Source organism: Lactuca sativa, chromosome 4, assembly GCF_002870075.4.
Source record: "Lactuca sativa cultivar Salinas chromosome 4, Lsat_Salinas_v11, whole genome shotgun sequence".
In the NCBI taxonomy this organism is placed as follows: Eukaryota; Viridiplantae; Streptophyta; class Magnoliopsida; order Asterales; family Asteraceae; genus Lactuca; species Lactuca sativa.
The window spans coordinates 336,153,926-336,172,199 of NC_056626.2; the positions used below are offsets into that span (position 1 = coordinate 336,153,926).

The following is an 18,274-nucleotide window of genomic DNA, read 5'->3' on the forward strand; positions in this document are numbered from 1 at the left end:
TTTACTCATTTTGAAGGAAGCCTTGAAGATTAAAGGTGCGTATCTTGGAAGGAAGGCCATAGATTTAGAATCATCCCGCTTATTGCTATCTATTTGAGGTATCAAGTTCATATCTTGGCTTAAAGATGATTAGATCTCTTCATAGTTTGTTTTGATATGCTTTTGGTCCCTTTTTGGGTTGTTTGAAGAGTTAAAAAAATTTATGGGATTATCCTTTTAGATCTGAGCTTGATATGGTCGTCTTTTGCATAAAGGTGCAAGCTTTATGGGATTCTTGGACACATGCACGCATTAAGTCCCTCATTAAGTCCTTTATAATCTTAAGAGCTTCATATAGACATGCATGAATGTAAAGTTGCCAACTTTATGTTATTTTCCAGCTCAAGGAAGTCAGATTGAGGTTCTGGAGTTTTGTCTTAAGGGGTTAAGTGGAAAAATCGGGTTTTGGCTGAATAAAGTGAGTACGCTGGGTGTACAAGCAAGTACACTTAGCGTACAAGCCTTCAAGCAAGTAGGTTGCGCGTATGTGTTGAGTACGCCCCGCGTACTCAATCTGTTAGGCCTCGCATGATTGAGCTTAAGGTTTAGGCTAACTTTTGGACCTTGTTGCTTTGGAAATTGTTGGGCCACTTGAACGCAAGTAGTTAGGCTTGGAAATAATTAATAGACCATAAGATAAGGTCCATGTAGGGATTTGGTCCCAATTTGGAAAATTGGGCCATATGTGGGCCTTAGAAGGATAAATGGTTTTTGGGCCTTTTAGATTGAAAATTTGGGCCTTAGTCTTTGAACAAACTAGGTAAGGGGTAAAATGGTCTTTTTACCCTAAGAGTGGTTGAAGGATATAGAAATGACTCCGGTTGTTAATTGGGTGTTATTTGATACTGATAGCTCGGGGATTCGTCATACCAGCAGTAAGGGATTTATCAGTGTAATTTGTTGGGCATGAGCGCTACCAGTTGATCTAAAACCAATTGGTGTTAGAAAGGGCGAAACCTTACCCATATAGCGCATTCAACCCTTCAGGACCAGACATTATATTGCGACACAACGGCCATTGCGCGAGGTGTCAATACCATTTCTAACCCCCCAACACCCCCCCCCCCCCATCAGAAATTGCTCCCTTAGAGAATCAAAACCTCGCCACTGGCTCTAATACCACTTGATGGGCATCAACACTTCCAATTGATCTAAAACCAATTGGTTTTAGAAATGGTGCAACCTTACCCATATATTGTATTCAGCCCTCCAGGACCAAACATTCGATTACGACACAATGGCCATCGTGCAAGGATTTGGTCGATACCATTTCTGACCCCCAACATGATTCAACAATCCGAGGCGAGTTTCCTCATTGTGTTTAGTAGGTCGAAGGCACCAATGTCGGACCATAGTCTGTTATGTTAGGATACTTGTTGTCTGTGTAACACTAGTATGTATGTGTACTTGTATGCTTATTGGGCGGGGCCCGATAGTTATTTTGTTGCTATAATTTGTTATATTTATATGGACTGTTTATGGGTAGGGCCCGTTATACAAGTTAGGTCAGGGCCCATTATACTTATTTGGGCAGGGCCCGTTATACGAGTTACGTAGTGTAACGCCCGGGTTTCAGGGCTAAGCATTTTTGTCAATGTAATAGTCTTGGTCAACTCTTGTAACTCTTTTTGAAGTAATAAAGATGAAATATTTGAGTATTATGTGAATTATGTGTTTATTATTTAATTATAAATGTATAATTAATAAAGAATAAAATGAGCGTCAAAATTAAAGTGTGATATAATCCCGATATCTCTACATAAAGTTGTAGAATATGTCTCAAGGTTTCTGTACATATAAAGAACGCCGAAATCCGAGTTATAACAAAGAAGTTATGACCCGTCGAAGTTTCGCGACAGAACCGGCACGATACCGGAAAGCGTAAATAGTGAATTTACGATAGAGCGAGACTTAGCCTTAGCGATCGAAACAAATGTCGTAGAATATGTTAAACTAAGAACATCGATAAAAAGAACGCCCAAATCTGACTTTGTATGAAGAAGCTATGATTTTTCGAAGTTTCGGAATAAAGTGTACAGCCCGAAATTCAAATATTAGATCGAGTGATTTTTAGCCGACACGACCTAAACGAGAATCGAAGATCTCGTTGAGAGTAACGTAACGAGAAAAAGGTGGGCGAAAACGGATGTCGGATGAAGAAGTTATGAGGATTTAACGGACCAATCCTGTCCCGGCCTGTTAATAATATAAAATTTAAAATCAAGCCAAAACTAGCCGACGGAGTCTAAACGAAAGTTGTAGAGTATGTTCCCACCTTCGCGTGGATATAAAGAAAATCTAAAACGGAGGTCGTACGCGAAAGTTACGAATTTTTGAAGTTGTAACTCGAAATTGCGAAGTCTGTTGCAAATTGATGACATGGCGCGTTGTGGGCCGTCCGATGATGGTCTCAGAGCTCGCTTCGGATCATGCCATGAAGCCTCGCCCTACGCTCCGCGTACGAGATCCGGAACGCCCCGCGTAACCTCGGTCTGATCCATCCGACGAGTGGAAGACAGCTGGGTCCGAGCTGGAGTTCTTATCCGAGGAGTACGCCCAACGTACCCTCGGTATGCCCAGCGTAGTCTGAAGCCAGTAGCCTATAAATAGCTGCGAGGGTTGCCTCCATTTTCACACCAGTTCTCATACTTCTCTCACTACTTTCTCTCTCTAAGTATCCCAAACCACCCCTAAACCCTACACTACAAGAAAAAGACCCTTTCACGACGCGCAAATCACGACGCTCACTGATTTATGTTACGCAAAAGAGAGTGACAATAAAAACTTGTCGTCTGTTCAAAAAATTTGAGGATTTAGGTCACGCATTATTGCGTGCCCTTAAATTAGTGTCTAATGTAAAAAATAAAAAAAAACACGGAGGGCACTTTATCTAAAACGTGCGTCCTCTGTGATTGTCGCTTTATGATTTTTACTAAAACGCGCGTTCTTGAAAGGGGGAAATGAAATCCCCTCAAAATTCTTAAAATTTTTAATACCTCGCTTCAAGATCCCCTTCGTTCTATTCTTCCCTTTTCTCTGCAAACCCTAATCACGATACCATCTCTGTTGTATACCTCAACAATTCATATATCAGAAAATCATTGGGATAATTTCTAGGGCTTTTTTAAACACTCATTCGACTCTTTTCTCTCCCGCCTCCCCTGTCTCTCTATTTTGTGCTCTGATATCCCCCTTCCATTTATGCCGCCGTCTCCATCGCCATCAAAACGAGGATATGAGACAGTGCTTGATCTACGATCGTCCAGTCGCCGATGCCCGGTTAATAGGAGTTCAAAACATCATAACATAAAAACTGTTCTTAACCTTGCCGGACTCAGAAAAGCCGATGTGGCACATCCACGAGTATGAGGTGAAGAGCGACGTCCTTTTCCTTCCCGGCGTCCCTGGTCCGGTTGAGCGGCAAGATCGGGAGAAAGCGTCGAAAACTTACGGGAAGACGATTCACTTTTTTGGCAGGTGGATAGAGGCGATCAACTTCCCCTAGGTCTCCCACAGGTAATGATGGCTCTAATTCGTGATGGCTTTACCCTAATCTCGCTAAAGGTACAATTTACATTTCCTGATTTCCGCCATTTTTGATCACCTGCAACTTATGTAGAAACTCTATTGATCGATTATTATTACATATTTGGAGTCTCGCTATGGTGTTTTGTTCAAAAAGGAAAGGGATAACAGAGCGTATATGGAAGGTTTATCCTAAGGAATTCACTCAAAAGCACACGCTGATGGAGTTGGACTCAAAACTATTGTACGAGATATCAATTTGCATTGCTTGGAGACCTGGCAAGGGTAATTTGGGAATATAGTCATCCACTTTCATTACGCCTAGTTGTTAACAATGGTTTATGTTAACTATATATTAACTCTTTTTGGTGTTTTTTGTTTAGTGGGTTTGTCCAACTCATTTGCACCCACGCCTAGCTAAGTTTCTTGAGGTTGCTGCTAAGTAACTGGTATGGCGACAAGTATCAGTTATCTTTTTTATAAGTGTCAAATGTCCTTTATTTATTTATTTGTTTTTTTGTTTATCATCTGAATCATCTGATACGACCCATGTTGGTCGTTTTGGTCAAGTATATTGACGAAGGGATAAGCATCAAGATTCAAGAAAGAAAATATATAAATGTTTTCCTTTTATTTAGCTTTCCTTTTAATTAGAATAATAGTTTTTGTATTTAGTTTAGAATTCCTATTTTTTAGGATCTGGTTTTGGATTATGATTAGGTTAATACGACTATATAATTAATGTTCTAGGGATAAATCACGTTTTATGCTGGAATAAAATCTTAGACGATTTGCTGGAGAATTCCCTGTTTCTCGAACTACAGGAGGCCTGGTTAAGGTTCCTACCTGCGGGTTAGGATCTTGAACCTATTAATTGGTATCAGAGCTGCTACGGTTCTGGTGTCAACATGTCAAAAACAAATTCTGAGAAGATAGCTGGATTAGAGGCAGGTGTTGCAGCCTTGGAGCAGGATCTTACCAAGCTTCGAGAGGAAGCTGACCTCGCCAAGAAGGAGAATGTTGCACAATTCACAGAAGTCCTGCAAGCTATCAATAACTTGACGAAAACTGTCAAGGGGAAACTCATTCAAGAGGAGGAGAAGGACAAGGAAGATCCTGAATTTGAGCTCGAGTTTGGATCCTTCAAAAAGGGACCCAAGGACGATAAGAACAAGGGTGGGGGTCGAAAAATGGGAGAATTTCGGAAGATTAAAGCTCCTATTTTCGAAGGGGAAGACGCGTTTGGATGGATTTATAAGGTGGAGCGTTTCTTTGAGATCCAAGACATTGGTGTACATGATTGTTTGAAGGCAGCAGCGATTTGCTTGGACGGCAAGGCGCTGGCTTGGTTTCGTTGGAGTCAAGCAAGGGACCCATTCCGCTCTTGGGAGGATTTAAAAGAACGGCTGTTGGAGCGATTCCAGTTAACAGGTGAAGGCAATCTCTATGATCAGTTTCTCGCCATCCGGTAAGAAGGAACTGTACGTGACTACGTAAGCAATTTTGAGAGACTATCATGTCAGTTGGGAGACATACCAGAAAACGTGTTGGAAGGTACCTTCATTAATGGTCTCAAGGATGACACACGTTCGGTCGTTCGTATTTTACAGCCAGCAAACTTGGCTAGAGCCATGACTCTTGCTGTTATGATAGATGAAAACAAGTTCAGTATCGGCACACCCAAGACTAGTGGAGGGGTAATTCGGTCCAACAACAGCGGGTCTAGTCGACCAGGTGGAGCTTCTACAAACATGGGTCGTATCATCATCTAGTATTTTTTTGATGTTATTTGTAAAGGGATTAATAAGTCACTTAAAATAGTGCAATCACCCTGTGTAGACTTGCATGAGTTTGTCCTCAGCTTGTATCACCTCACACGGAGCATTTCATGCAAGCATGACATATTGCTTTAGCCATGTAAGTCCCAAAATTTTTACAACTTCAACCTCATTTCCTTTTTCTTAGAATTTTTACTTAAAACATGTGACATCCCCAATTTCACGGCCAGAAAAGACCGATTTGTTTATGCTTTGTTTTATAAATCAGAGTGATCGTTTAAAGAAAACGGTTGCGGAATTTGTTCCCAAAATAAAATATGATAACCATTTATCAAAACATTTCTCAAAGAGAATGTATTTCCATTAAATAATAAAACCTCGGGATGTCATGTTCTGATACAGACCAAAAGCATAAACAATATAAATAGACCTTCCAATAGTTATTCAACTACCGATCTATAATCCAAAACCTCTCGTCAAATCCACCAACTTACACTCTTGTGTCATTACCTGTAATGCAAAGAAAACTGAGTGGGTCAGGCTTGGGAGCCTGGTGAGCATATACGGTTTTCAACCCACAATAATATAATTATTATATTAAATCATCAAACAATCAACCCAATTACCCATCCCCATTATCTCCTTTATTTCTTAGGATTTTACCCTAAGAGTTCAACTACCCGCCATTCATCCATTCCTACGATTGACCTAAGGAATTAGCACAAATCTATTGCTACATAAGGCCCATCTACCAACATCATCCTTTAAGCGCCTCTGCCATGATTCCGTCATACCCTATGAGGCGCGACTGCCGGGTTTATGACATTCTCCTTTAGGTGCATCTGCCGACATTATCTTATAAGGGCATCTGCCAAGATTACCCTATAAGCGCATCCACTATTATTATGACAATCTCTATTTGGCGCATCTGCCGACATTATCCTATAAGCGTAGCTGCCAGGATTACTCTATAAGCGCATCTGCTTTTATTATGACAATCTCTATTTGGCGCATCTGCCGACATTATCCTATAAGCGCATCTGCTAGGATTACGACATTCACTACTTGGTGCATCTACCGATATTATTCTCCAGCACATCTGCTAGTTTTATGACATTCTTTAATTGGTGCATCTACCAATATCATTCTTAATCATCTTTCATACCTCATCATTTTATCACATACCAACTATCTCATCTACCCATGTTCTACCCAACATATTTGTAGATCTATAATACACATACAGTTTATCTCATTTAAAAACTATATAAAACATTCATTCCATACTCATCTCAAATAAACAACAATATATAAACACATAGCACGTATTTTATACCAAATACTTCATATTTATGTGTTAGAAGAAAGTAACCATACACTCTCCCAAACATACACTTAATACATTCAAACAATACTTGTATTATACCCGTGTTTATGAAAGGGACTATACACCCACCCATATAAACTACTTTATATTATCCACGTAGCACGTATTTCAACGAAAATACTTAATAATTATGCGTTAGAAGAAAATAACTACACACTCACTTGATCAGAAGATGATCGGACAGCACTACGACTTGCAGAAGTAGTAATCCTCAGCAGATCTGGAAGATCTCTTCAAAAATCGAACTCCTCGCGGGCAGAGCTGCGGCTCGCGAACCGCACTTCTCGGGATCTACGGGATCTCGGGACATGCCTCGGGGCTCGAGTATGATATCGGGGCTTCGGGGTATTTCTGGCATGCAAATCGATGCAAAACGGGAGAGAGAAGAGAGGAAATTGGCATTTGGGTCGGCTGCCCTCGCATCCTATTTATAGGAGGCTGGAGCCTCGGAGTACGCGGGGCGTACTGGTCCGAAAAACGTCACTGCGTTCGTCATCCGAAGCCACTTGCTGCGAATGTCGACACTTCGGAGTACGCGGGGCGTACCTCGGATCAGACCGGTGACTCCTTCGGATAATGCTTCCGAATTAAAGATTAAAGATAAATACAAATTATTTAATAATCTTCGGAAATTCATATCTTCTTCATATGAACTCCGTTTTCGACGTTCTTTATATCCACGCGAAGGTGAGACTACAATCTACAACTTTCGTTTAGACTCCGTTGGCTAATTTTGACTTTTATTTTTATTATTTATTTTTAATAGGCCGGGACAGAAACTTTCGTTAAAAATTCATAACTTCTTCGTTTGACGTCCGTTCCCGCCTAACTTTTTATCGCTTCGATACCAACAATGAGATCTTCGATTCTCATTTAGATTGCTTTGGCTAAATACCGCTCTAACGTAAATTCACTTTTTACGTTGCATTGCGTCGTGCCGGTTCTGTCGCGAAACTTCGATGGGTCATAACTTCTTCGTTATAACTCGGATTTTGGTGTTCTTTATATGCACGGAAACCTTGTGACATATACTACAACTTGGTTAAGATTAATCCTTCTAGATAATCTTCCATCAAAAAGTCATTTTTGACGCCTATCGTCTCTAAATTGACTAGCCCGGATCTACGGGCGTTACAATTATCTCCTCCTTAGGATGATTACGTCCCGGAATCATCAACGAAATAGGACTTGCATAATGATTCCACACGTTATTTATTCATCCTAGGTAATAACCGTAACTTCTATGTTTTCTCGAAAGAGTATTTAACTCTATGGCTTTCTTGACCGCAAACGAGGCCCAATCTTGCATCTACTTATCGTACTATGTTGTACTTTCAATCGTAACCTTCAAGTTACCAAATAAGTCCTCATTTTGGACTCCTTCTTCTTCTCAGGATAAATACTTTCCCTTATCTATTGTAACAAACCGATGGGTCGTGCTCTATTGAGCTCTCATCGCACGATGCGACGCTTAGACTCGGTCTTTAATAAAGTTAAATTCCAGAATGGAATATACATTCCTTCTTATTCTAATATGATATAATCACATTTCACCATGTAGCATTTCTACCTGCAAACTTCTTTTAACAACGAGCGCGACACTATCGATCGCATTAACTTCAACCTTCTGACTTAAGTCAGATGTTACATCTAACTTGGTCCTCCAGACCACGTACATACTCCTCGTAGTCGAACTCAAATTTAAACAGGACCACTAGGGTCGGAACAAGAACCATCTTACTAGTCATCACTGAAACAATGGTAACGACATACCAGAATAAAATGGAATCAATCACTAGCTTCTTGGTAACCTTGTGACTTTCCCTGATCCAAGTGCGAGTCCTGTGCTTCCGGTAGTATATGCATCTACTACCTTTCACACCTACTCATACTCGTCCCAAGTATTGTCTCGTAGTCGACCAAGTCACCATACAAGAAAATCAGACAATCATTCAACACATCAGTTAACAAAACTAGGGTTTATATAAATTCCTTGAAACGATTACACAAAAGTTCAAGTTCACCCTATACAATGCCTCTAATAGGCTACATACATGATACTTTTCATATCGCTACTTTATAACTTGATCTTTAGATATAAGATCCTTATTCATTATTCCTTGCATTGCCATCTGCTTCATCAAGGATCATTTGAAATGCTCTTGCCTTTAGCTTTGGCGGCGCCTCTAGCCTTGCTGCTTGATTTTTCCTTGGGCAGTCTTGCTTGAAGTGCCCCTCTTTTTTACATTCATAACACACCTTTTTGTTGAAAATACATTCATCGGCATAGTGCCCATGCTTTCCACACTTGAAACATGTCACCTCCACGCCACATTTTCCTGAGTGCTTCTTTTTGCACTTATCGCACCACCTTGCCTCATCCCTTCCTCCTCCCCCAGACTTTGAGAATTTTCCTTTCTCATTAGAACCTGAAGTTCCTTCCAACTTTCTCTTCTTGCCAACTTCAACCTTACTGTCAGTCCTCCCCTTGATCATATTCTCAACAGACTTGGCAGCCCAAATAGCTGTCTCTAAGGTATGGGCCTGACGTACTGGCACCGCATACTCCCAAGGGAGTCCCTTTGCGTATCGATCGAATTTTGTCAGTTCGTCTGGGACGATGCGCAAAGCAAACTCCATCTTGTCTGTGAAGGCATTAGTGTATTCATCCACTAACATGCTGCCTTTCTTCAATATCAGAAACTTATTCTCCAACTCCAACAGATTTTGAGCCGAGCAGAACTTGCGCTTGAACTGCACCAAGAACTCTGCCCATGTCAATTGCAGTGGCTCATTAGGGCTTAAAGTCTTCCCTAGAGTGTTCCACCAACGAACGGCTCCACCTCGGAATTGACGCACTGCATAGATAGTTTGCAACTTGCCTCTGCAGCCACAAGTCATGAAGGCTAACTCCATTTCGGAGATCCAATCCATAACTCCAATCGAATCCTCCTTTCCATTGAAGTTCGATGGTTTTCAAGTTAGAAAGTCCTTGTACTTGCATCCCATTCCATCATTCCTTCCATCATGGTTGTTTTGCCTAACTATCGGTGGGTTGGCTTGGCCAATAGACCCACTGAAGTTTCCACCTTCTGAGTGCCCTTCATTCAATTCGGGCTCTTCCACACGAATTGACAGTTCTTCACGATTCTGTTGAAGCAACCGCCTAGTCTCCTCCATTTGACGATCAAACATAGTTTGAATCATCATTTATACACTAGCCATTGTTATCGGCTCGGGTGCTGCTGCTACGACAGGTATTTGCTCAATCACTGGTGGTTGATTCCTGTTCTCATCAGCATTTCCAACTCCACTTCTGGTTCTTAACATTTTTGATCTACACACCAAATAAGGTGAATTCAGATCCTCAATCACTACAGATAATTAAATCGTCCTTATTACTCCGAAACGTTTACATGCTAGTACTAATATCGTAGCCATACGCTTAGAATCCTAAACACATAAGGTTTCCAGATCCGGTCGGCAACAGACCATAGATCCGAACAAATAATAGCATCAATATAGCTATCACACAAAACATTTAGCACGTAAAAACATTTTAGGCATCACTCCTAAAAAAAACTAGTGCTTGTGTCAATTTAGGTGTACTACCTAACATAATTTAGACACACTCCTCACAATCATTAATTAGCATTCTAAGTTTAAGTCTAGAAATTTCCTACAAATTCCTAGTTCGCTTAAACTAATGCTCTGATACCAACTGTGACATCCCCAATTTCACGGCCAGAAAAGACCGATTTGTTTATGCTTTGTTTTATAAATCAGAGTGATCGTTTAAAGAAAACGGTTGTGGAATTTGTTCCCAAAATAAAATATGATAACCATTTATCAAAACATTTCTCAAAGAGAATGTATTTCAATTAAATAATAAAACCTCGGGATGTCATGTTCCGATACAGACCAAAAGCATAAACAATATAAATTGACCTTACAATAGTTATTCAACTACCGATCTATAATCCAAAACCTCTCGTCAAGTCCACCAACTTATACTCTTGTGTCATTACCTGTAATGCAAAGAAAACTGAGTGGGTCAGGCTTGGGATCCTGGTGACCATATAGGGTTTTCAACCCACAATAATATAATTATTATATTCAACCATCAAACAATCAACCCAATTACCCATCCCCATTATCTCCTTTATTTCTTAGGATTTTACCCTAAGAATTCAACTACCCGCCATTCATCCATTCCTAGGATTGACCTAAGGAATTAGCACAAATCTATTGCTACATAAGGCCCATCTACCAACATCATCCTTTAAGCGCCTCTGCCATGATTCCGTCATACCCTATGAGGCGCGACTGCCGGGTTTATGACATTCTCTTTTAGGCGCATCTGCCGACATTATCTTATAAGCGCATCTGCTAGGATTACGACATTCACTACTTGGTGCATCTACCGATATTATTCTCCAGCACATCTGCTAGTTTTATGACATTCTTTAATTGGTGCATCTACCAATATCATTCTTAATCATCTTTCATACCTCATCATTTTATCACATACCAACTATTTCATCTACCCATGTTCTACCCAACATATTTGTAGATCTAGAATACACATACAGTTTATCTCATTTAAAAACTATATAAAACATTCATTCCATACTCATCTCAAATAAACAACAATATATAAACTCATAGCACGTATTTTATACCAAATACTTCATATTTATGTGTTAGAAGAAAGTAACCATACACTCTCCCAAACATACACTTAATACATTCAAACAATACTTGTATTATACCCGTGTTTATGAAAGGGACTATACACCCACCCATATAAACTACTTTATATTATCCACGTAGCACGTATTTCAACGAAAATACTTAATAATTATGCGTTAGAAGAAAATAACTACACACTCACTTGATCAGAAGATGATCGAACAGCACTACGACTTGCAGAAGTAGTAATCCTCAGCAGATCTGGAAGATCTCTTCAAAAATCGAACTCCTCGCGGGCAGAGCTTCGGCTCGGGAACCGCACTTCTTGGGATCTTCGGGATCTCGGGACTTGCCTCGGGGCTCGAGTATGATACCGGGGCTTCGAGGTATTTCTGGCACGCAAATCGATGAAAAACGGGAGAGAGAAGAGAGGAAATTGGCATTTGGGTCCGCTGCCCTCACATCCTATTTATAGGAGGCTGGAGCTTCGGAGTACGCGAGGCGTACTGGTCCGAAAAACGTCACTGCGTTCGTCATCCGAAGCCACTTGCTGCGAATGTCGACACTTCGGAGTACGCGGGGCGTACCTCGGATCAGACCGGTGACTCCTTCGGATAATGCTTCCGAATTAAAGATTAAAAATAAATACAAATTATTTAATAATCTTCGGAAATTCATATCTTCTTCATACGAACTCCGTTTTCGACGTTCTTTATATCCACGCGAAGGTGAGACTACGATCTACAACTTTCGTTTAGACTCCGTCGGCTAATTTTGACTTTTATTTTTATTATTTATTTTTAATAGGCCGAGACAGAAACTTTCGTTAAAAATTCATAACTTCTTCGTTTGACGTCCGTTCCCGCCTAACTTTTTATCGCTTCGATACCAACAATGAGATCTCCGATTCTCATTTAGATTGCTTCGGCTAAATACCGCTCTAACGTAAATTCACTTTTTACGTTGCATTGCGTCGTGCCGGTTCTGTCACGAAACTTCAACGGGTCATAACTTCTTCGTTATAACTCGGATTTTGGTGTTCTTTATATGCACGGAAACCTTGTGACATATACTACAACTTGGTTAAGATTAATCCTTCTAGATAATCTTCCATCAAAAAGTCATTTTTGACGCCTATCATCTCTAAATTGACTAGCCCGGATCTACGAGCGTTACAAAACATCATTTGACAATACTTAAATTTCTTAATGTCAACAAAATTCGGGATGATATTTAAAAGGAGGATGCTTTTCGAGGTCTCTATGCAATGGTATGCATCTGCTTTTGTTTGGTTTTGACTTTTGATTTGATTTGAAGCAGAAACTTACTTATGTTTTTTTTGTTTGTAGGTGAAAGTGAACACATCAGTGGATTTAAGTTCACTTGTTTTCTTATGTAGAGCCATTTCTAGTTGGCATGTAAGTTTTTCATTTCAACTATTCTTCAAGACACGCACACACACAGTATATATACACGTGTCAACACCATTTCAGCATGCACACCTGATTTTTAGAGGCTAGTCAATAGTCATGGTCTGGGGTAAAATTGAAGAAATCAAGTAAACACACAGTATATATACACGTGTCAAAATAGAAGCTTTTCTGAATTCCATTTTGTTTTCAGTAAGTGTTCCAGTTTTATCAGAAAACACATAGCAAATTTGACCTAAATCTTCATTTATACTTAAGGATCTGCATTGAAACCTAGAGTTTGTACTACTATCATACATGTGTTTGTCTTCTATCATGAAATAAGATTGACCTAATCGAACCAATTCCATGGCGATGTATAAAGATATTGGAATCATGATCTGAAACACAATAACAGAACTCAAAAAAGCAAAAAAAACGTCACCATTGGAATCCCATAGTATTTATACGGTTTTCCTGGAAACTTTCCCTTTATAAGATAGCTCTTTCTATAATAAGGAATCGTATCAATTGCATCCTGATGACTCATCAGCCATAAACACATCCTAATAGCAACAACAAGACACAATATGAATAGAAAAACAGATAACCAGATAGTTTCTGAGTTCATTGCTTGTTCAAGTCTGCTTCTTTTTGAAGGGGAAATTGCACTATTTAGCATAGCTTTTGTCTCTTGTCCAGCATACACAACAACACCTATAACCCATTTTGTGTTTTTCACCTGACACCCACGTAAGATAATGTTTGATTAACTAAGGGAAACTTTATGACCATTTAACTCTGTTAGCTGTGAACTCATATATGTTTCTATTAGGTTGTTCACATCTAATTACCCCTGATATTGACCTTAATGGCATTAAGGATGTTTCTTGTCTAGCATAACGTGTCTTTAAATTTGACTCTCCATCTAAATTCATGGTTTGTATGTAAGCAATGCCACTAGGATCACTTGTCCACATCAGCACCATGTCACAAGGGATTGTCACAAGAGATTCTTTGTTGTTCTCATTTTTGTCTGATCTGTGTCTTCTCTAATCCTCGTATCCATCTTTTATAGCAGTTACTGTGAGAATAAAAAGGAGAAGGAAGAGAGAGACTGTTCTTCCAAAGACTACAAGAGGAGGAAGCTGATTGAGAGTTGCAATGGCTAAAAAGTATATGTAAGCCACTTGATGAAACTGAATGAAGAGATTCTTGGGTTGGAAGTTTATAAGTGTGTATTTTCTAGTTGTGATCTTGTTTCCTGCTGAAAGTGGGTTGGTTTCCAAATGGCGGCCTAAGGACCGAGTAATCTGTTGTTTCCTACATTTACCCTTTCATCATTTTCGATTTCCTTTTGCATTTTATATGCTTATGAGATAATCTGCTATCAGACAAGGTGTATGCCTTGTTTCTGTTGGACCTATTAGTTTCCCACTATTACTGATTAGATGAGTAGGGTAACCTGTAATCATGTATGCTTGCCACATAAAGCTGTATTTTGCCATACTTGGCTTACTTGCACCAACAGTTATTAAGCAAAAAGCTTGTAGTGGGTGGTTTAGTTTTGTTAGTTGGAGTTCACATAATCGTCAAAGTAATTTGCTTTAGAGATTTGCTGGAGGCTTCAGTTGCTATATGCTAAACCCAACATGCTATTAGTGTTGTTGTTCTTGTAATTATGATCATTCGTTGCTAATACAGCTATGCATTTGAAATCAGAGGCTATGATTTGTTGGGTTGTTATTGGTAGTGTATTTCTTTATAGTTAGCTCTAAAATGATGTTTTTTAACTGCAGATGAAAACAGGATGTGTTGCTCTTGTTTTATGTTTGAATATCAGTGTGGACCCACCCAATGTTATAAAGATTTCACCTTGTGCCAGGATTATAAGCAGACTACAGTTAAGTTAATTCATTGTCTTTGTGCTGAAACATGATATAATCAATTAATCATTACAAAATTATATATGAGAATAAGTGCTGTTATATTGATTATTAAGAAGATATGAAAAGAACATGGACTGTCTCTTGTCCAAAAGACCTGAATGCCCTCCTCAAAAAAAGCTTAGCCTAATTGGAGTGTTATAAAGATATAAAAATGTAGCAATAGATAAGGTTGTATAGTTTTAATATTATTAGGAATGTGCAGATATGTTGGGCATTTTCTATCTATTTAGAAGCTGTTGCTATTCTCCCACAGTTGGTTCTGCTGCAGCGAAGTGGAAATGTTGACAATTTGATCGGTCAATATGTTTTCTTTCTTGGGTATTCTCCCTTCTATATTTTGGCATGATATCATTATGAAGCTAGATAACCATGAAAAATGGTTTTTTAAATGATTAAAAATAGTATAATAATCATTTAGAAAATAGGATGCTATGAATGAAAATTTGTTTGTTTGCATTGTATTGTTAGGGCATACCGTGCATTGAATATTCTCAACTGGATTTTTTGGTATCTCACACAGCCCCATTTCAATGGATGGATATGTAAGTTAAAGCTTTTCTCTTATTCTTATTGTCTATACATGTATTTCATTTGACTTTTTTCTTTGTTTGTTTTCAGCCTGTTTCTCTGGCTTAATACAAACAGCTCTTTATGCTGATTTCTTCTACTATTACTTCATAAGGTACTCAACCTCCATTCCCATTCTTTCTGTTCTGTCTTTTACTTTAAGCATAATCATAATAACACAGGCTTTATGAGGAAGGGCATTTACGTCTTTACTCTTCGCCTGGGGGGCAGTGGGACAAAATTTGCAATTTTCCAGATTGAATAAGACTACTACTACATTACATGACCATGACCATTTAATACTTGCTTTCAATAAACCAAGTTTCATAATATTTATTCGTATCAAATGAATATTTTTAGGAAGAAAGACAAATAGGTGAAAAGTTAATAAGTCTAAGACAGGATTTTTGGTTATTATTTTTTCTCATTCTATACATAATAACTTCTTAGCACATTCCCCTTCCTTAGCTTATTATTAGCTAAACCTAATCAAATACAGTAGTTTCTTATTCTCATCTCATGTGTATGTGTACGTACAATTGGAAAAGCAATTCCAACCTTCAATTTTCAACATGAGCATCACCTACCTGGCTTGGCGTTTGAAGCTTCAATTACCAGCATGAGCATCACCAAGCTCCAATTCCCTTTCTACCCTTCACTTGCAGGTTGATGATTTGTCAAGAATGTTCAGACTATTTTCCAAAAATACCCCATGGATTGGATCCTGTCTCTTGTATGTTTTAAAAGGTTTGTAATTTAGGAGTTGGATTCTATTTTTTTTTTTTAAGTAGAATGCAATTATTTGTATTTGTTGTCATCTGTTTTTATCTTTTTGACGCAATGCAGCATGTTGCTGCTGAAGGCACAACCTTGGTCAAACAGGCAGAAGATGCTGCAAGTAATAAGAGATTGCAGGTTGATCCTGGTACATGGCCAATAATGATCTTTAGGGTCTGCTAGAAGGATTGGAGATTGCAGTTAAGATTCTATCTAAGACTTCACACTAAGGACTTGATGAATTTAAGCTAGCAATGTTTTACTTGATTTGGACATGAACCCTAAGATATCATATTTTGGCATGGCTAGAAGCATTGGAGGAAACGAGACTCAAGCAAAAGTAAACACACAGAGAGTTGTTGGCACATAGTAAGCTTAGATAATGCAATTGTATATACATGAGTTCATTTTTTATAACATTTACTCACTATTGGAGTAATTATTTGTACTTGACATATTAGTGAAATGAATTATCTTTGTTATTTATGGTATTTTATTTTGTATTATGAGATTTTTAATGTATTATTTAATTTGACAATTAGTAAATCTATAAATAATACTTTTTTTAAACATTTAAAATTATGATACGCAAAAATGTGTGTCATCTTCATTTATGACATGGCCTTTCTTGATAGGGGCTTTCTTGATACGCATTGCGTGTCATTAACACGCGCGTCGTAAGGTTATGACACGCGAATGCGTGTCGTCTTCCTTTATGACAGGGCCTTCCTTGATACGCATTGCGTGTCGTAAATGCGCGTCGTAATTACACGTCGTAAATGAGCGTCGTAAATGCGCGTCGTCTATAGACGACGCGCAAAAGTGTGTCGTCTTCCTTTATGACAGGGCCTTCCTTGACGCGCATTTGCGCGTCGTCTGAGCCTTTTACGACGCGCAATGAGCGTCGTAAAAGGCTGTTTTTCTAGTAGTGCTAGGAAAAATCCCCTAGCACCCTAGGGAAGCCCCGAGGCTCCCGAAGTCCCGAGAAAAAGGAGTTTTTCAGTTTCGAAACGCTGCTCCAATTAAGTCCCGGTTTTCGATAAAATTCGCTGTAAGTGTGCTACGCTTACGCAATTTTTAATATAGCTTTCAAATAATTATAGGAATGTTATTAGGTCCTTAAAATAATTATTTGAGCTATTGTTATGAGTTATACCGAGTATTATTAACACTTAATAATACTCGGACTAATTAATTTGTCGCAGTTATCGTTAAACTAAACCCTAGTGGTATCAATATTAGGTTTTATCGAAGGAATATCGTTTTGAGAGTATCGAAGCGCTGTCCGAGTGCTGAGTCGCCACCTAATCAGGTGAGTGCATAGTTACTTTCAGCTTACACATAGATATGAAGTATTTATATAAATTACGTGCTATGTGTGCATATTATCTGAATACTTGCTATCTATGCTGGATGTACATTGTTATACATGTTTTCAATGATTTAAATTGTATATCTATTTTATATCTACAAAATGTTGGGGTAAAACATGGGTAGATGTAATAGGTGATGTGTGATAAAATGATGAGAGGCCTCGATGTTGATGTTGTTGATTCTGTCATCTAGCGGAGTATGGATGACGACCACAGACTCTTCTAGACAGTCCAGTGGAACACTAGCAGGCTCGCAACCTATAGGTGTTTGTGAACGATGTGTTCACCGGTGTACTCCATCCCCCACATGGTTGCCTTTAGGACATTTATTGTTAAGGAATCCCCTTAGCCGTAGTGTCCGTCCCGATGATGATCCTTAGGCTAGGTCCCTTATGATAGGTGTTTAGGGACGTAAAGTGAGGATAACGGGAACGGGTAATCGGGTTATTTTTGATTGATGAAATTAATAAACTTATTTATTGTGGGTTGAAAACCCTATGTGCTCACCAGGCTCCCAAGCCTGACCCATTCAGTTTTATGTATTACAGGAAGTGGCGCTTGAGCATAGATATGATGTTGGACGAGGGATTACGGATATAGGCTTGTAGATATGAAATAATGTAGTAAGGCTTATATTGTACTGTTTATGCTTTTGATCTGTACGAACATGACATCCCAAGTCTTTTAATGAAATACATTTCTATGGATTTTTAAACAAAGCATAAACAAACCGGTCTTTTCTGGCCGTGATTTTGGGGATGTCACAGTTGGTATCAGA

At 38.9% G+C, this 18,274-nt stretch overlaps 1 protein-coding gene across 1 annotated transcript; it reads left to right on the top strand.

Annotated features, from left to right (window-relative positions):
• Window positions 1-14,303: 14,303 nt before the first annotated feature.
• Window positions 14,304-15,571, top strand: LOC128133699 (ER lumen protein-retaining receptor A-like). Its single transcript, XM_052771219.1, has 5 exons — window positions 14,304-14,399; window positions 14,630-14,689; window positions 14,982-15,097; window positions 15,248-15,321; window positions 15,398-15,571. The coding sequence occupies exons 1-5, from the start codon at window positions 14,304-14,306 to the stop codon at window positions 15,535-15,537; spliced, it is 486 nt and encodes a 161-aa protein (XP_052627179.1). The 3' UTR covers window positions 15,538-15,571.
• The last annotated feature ends 2,703 nt before the right edge of the window (window positions 15,572-18,274 follow it).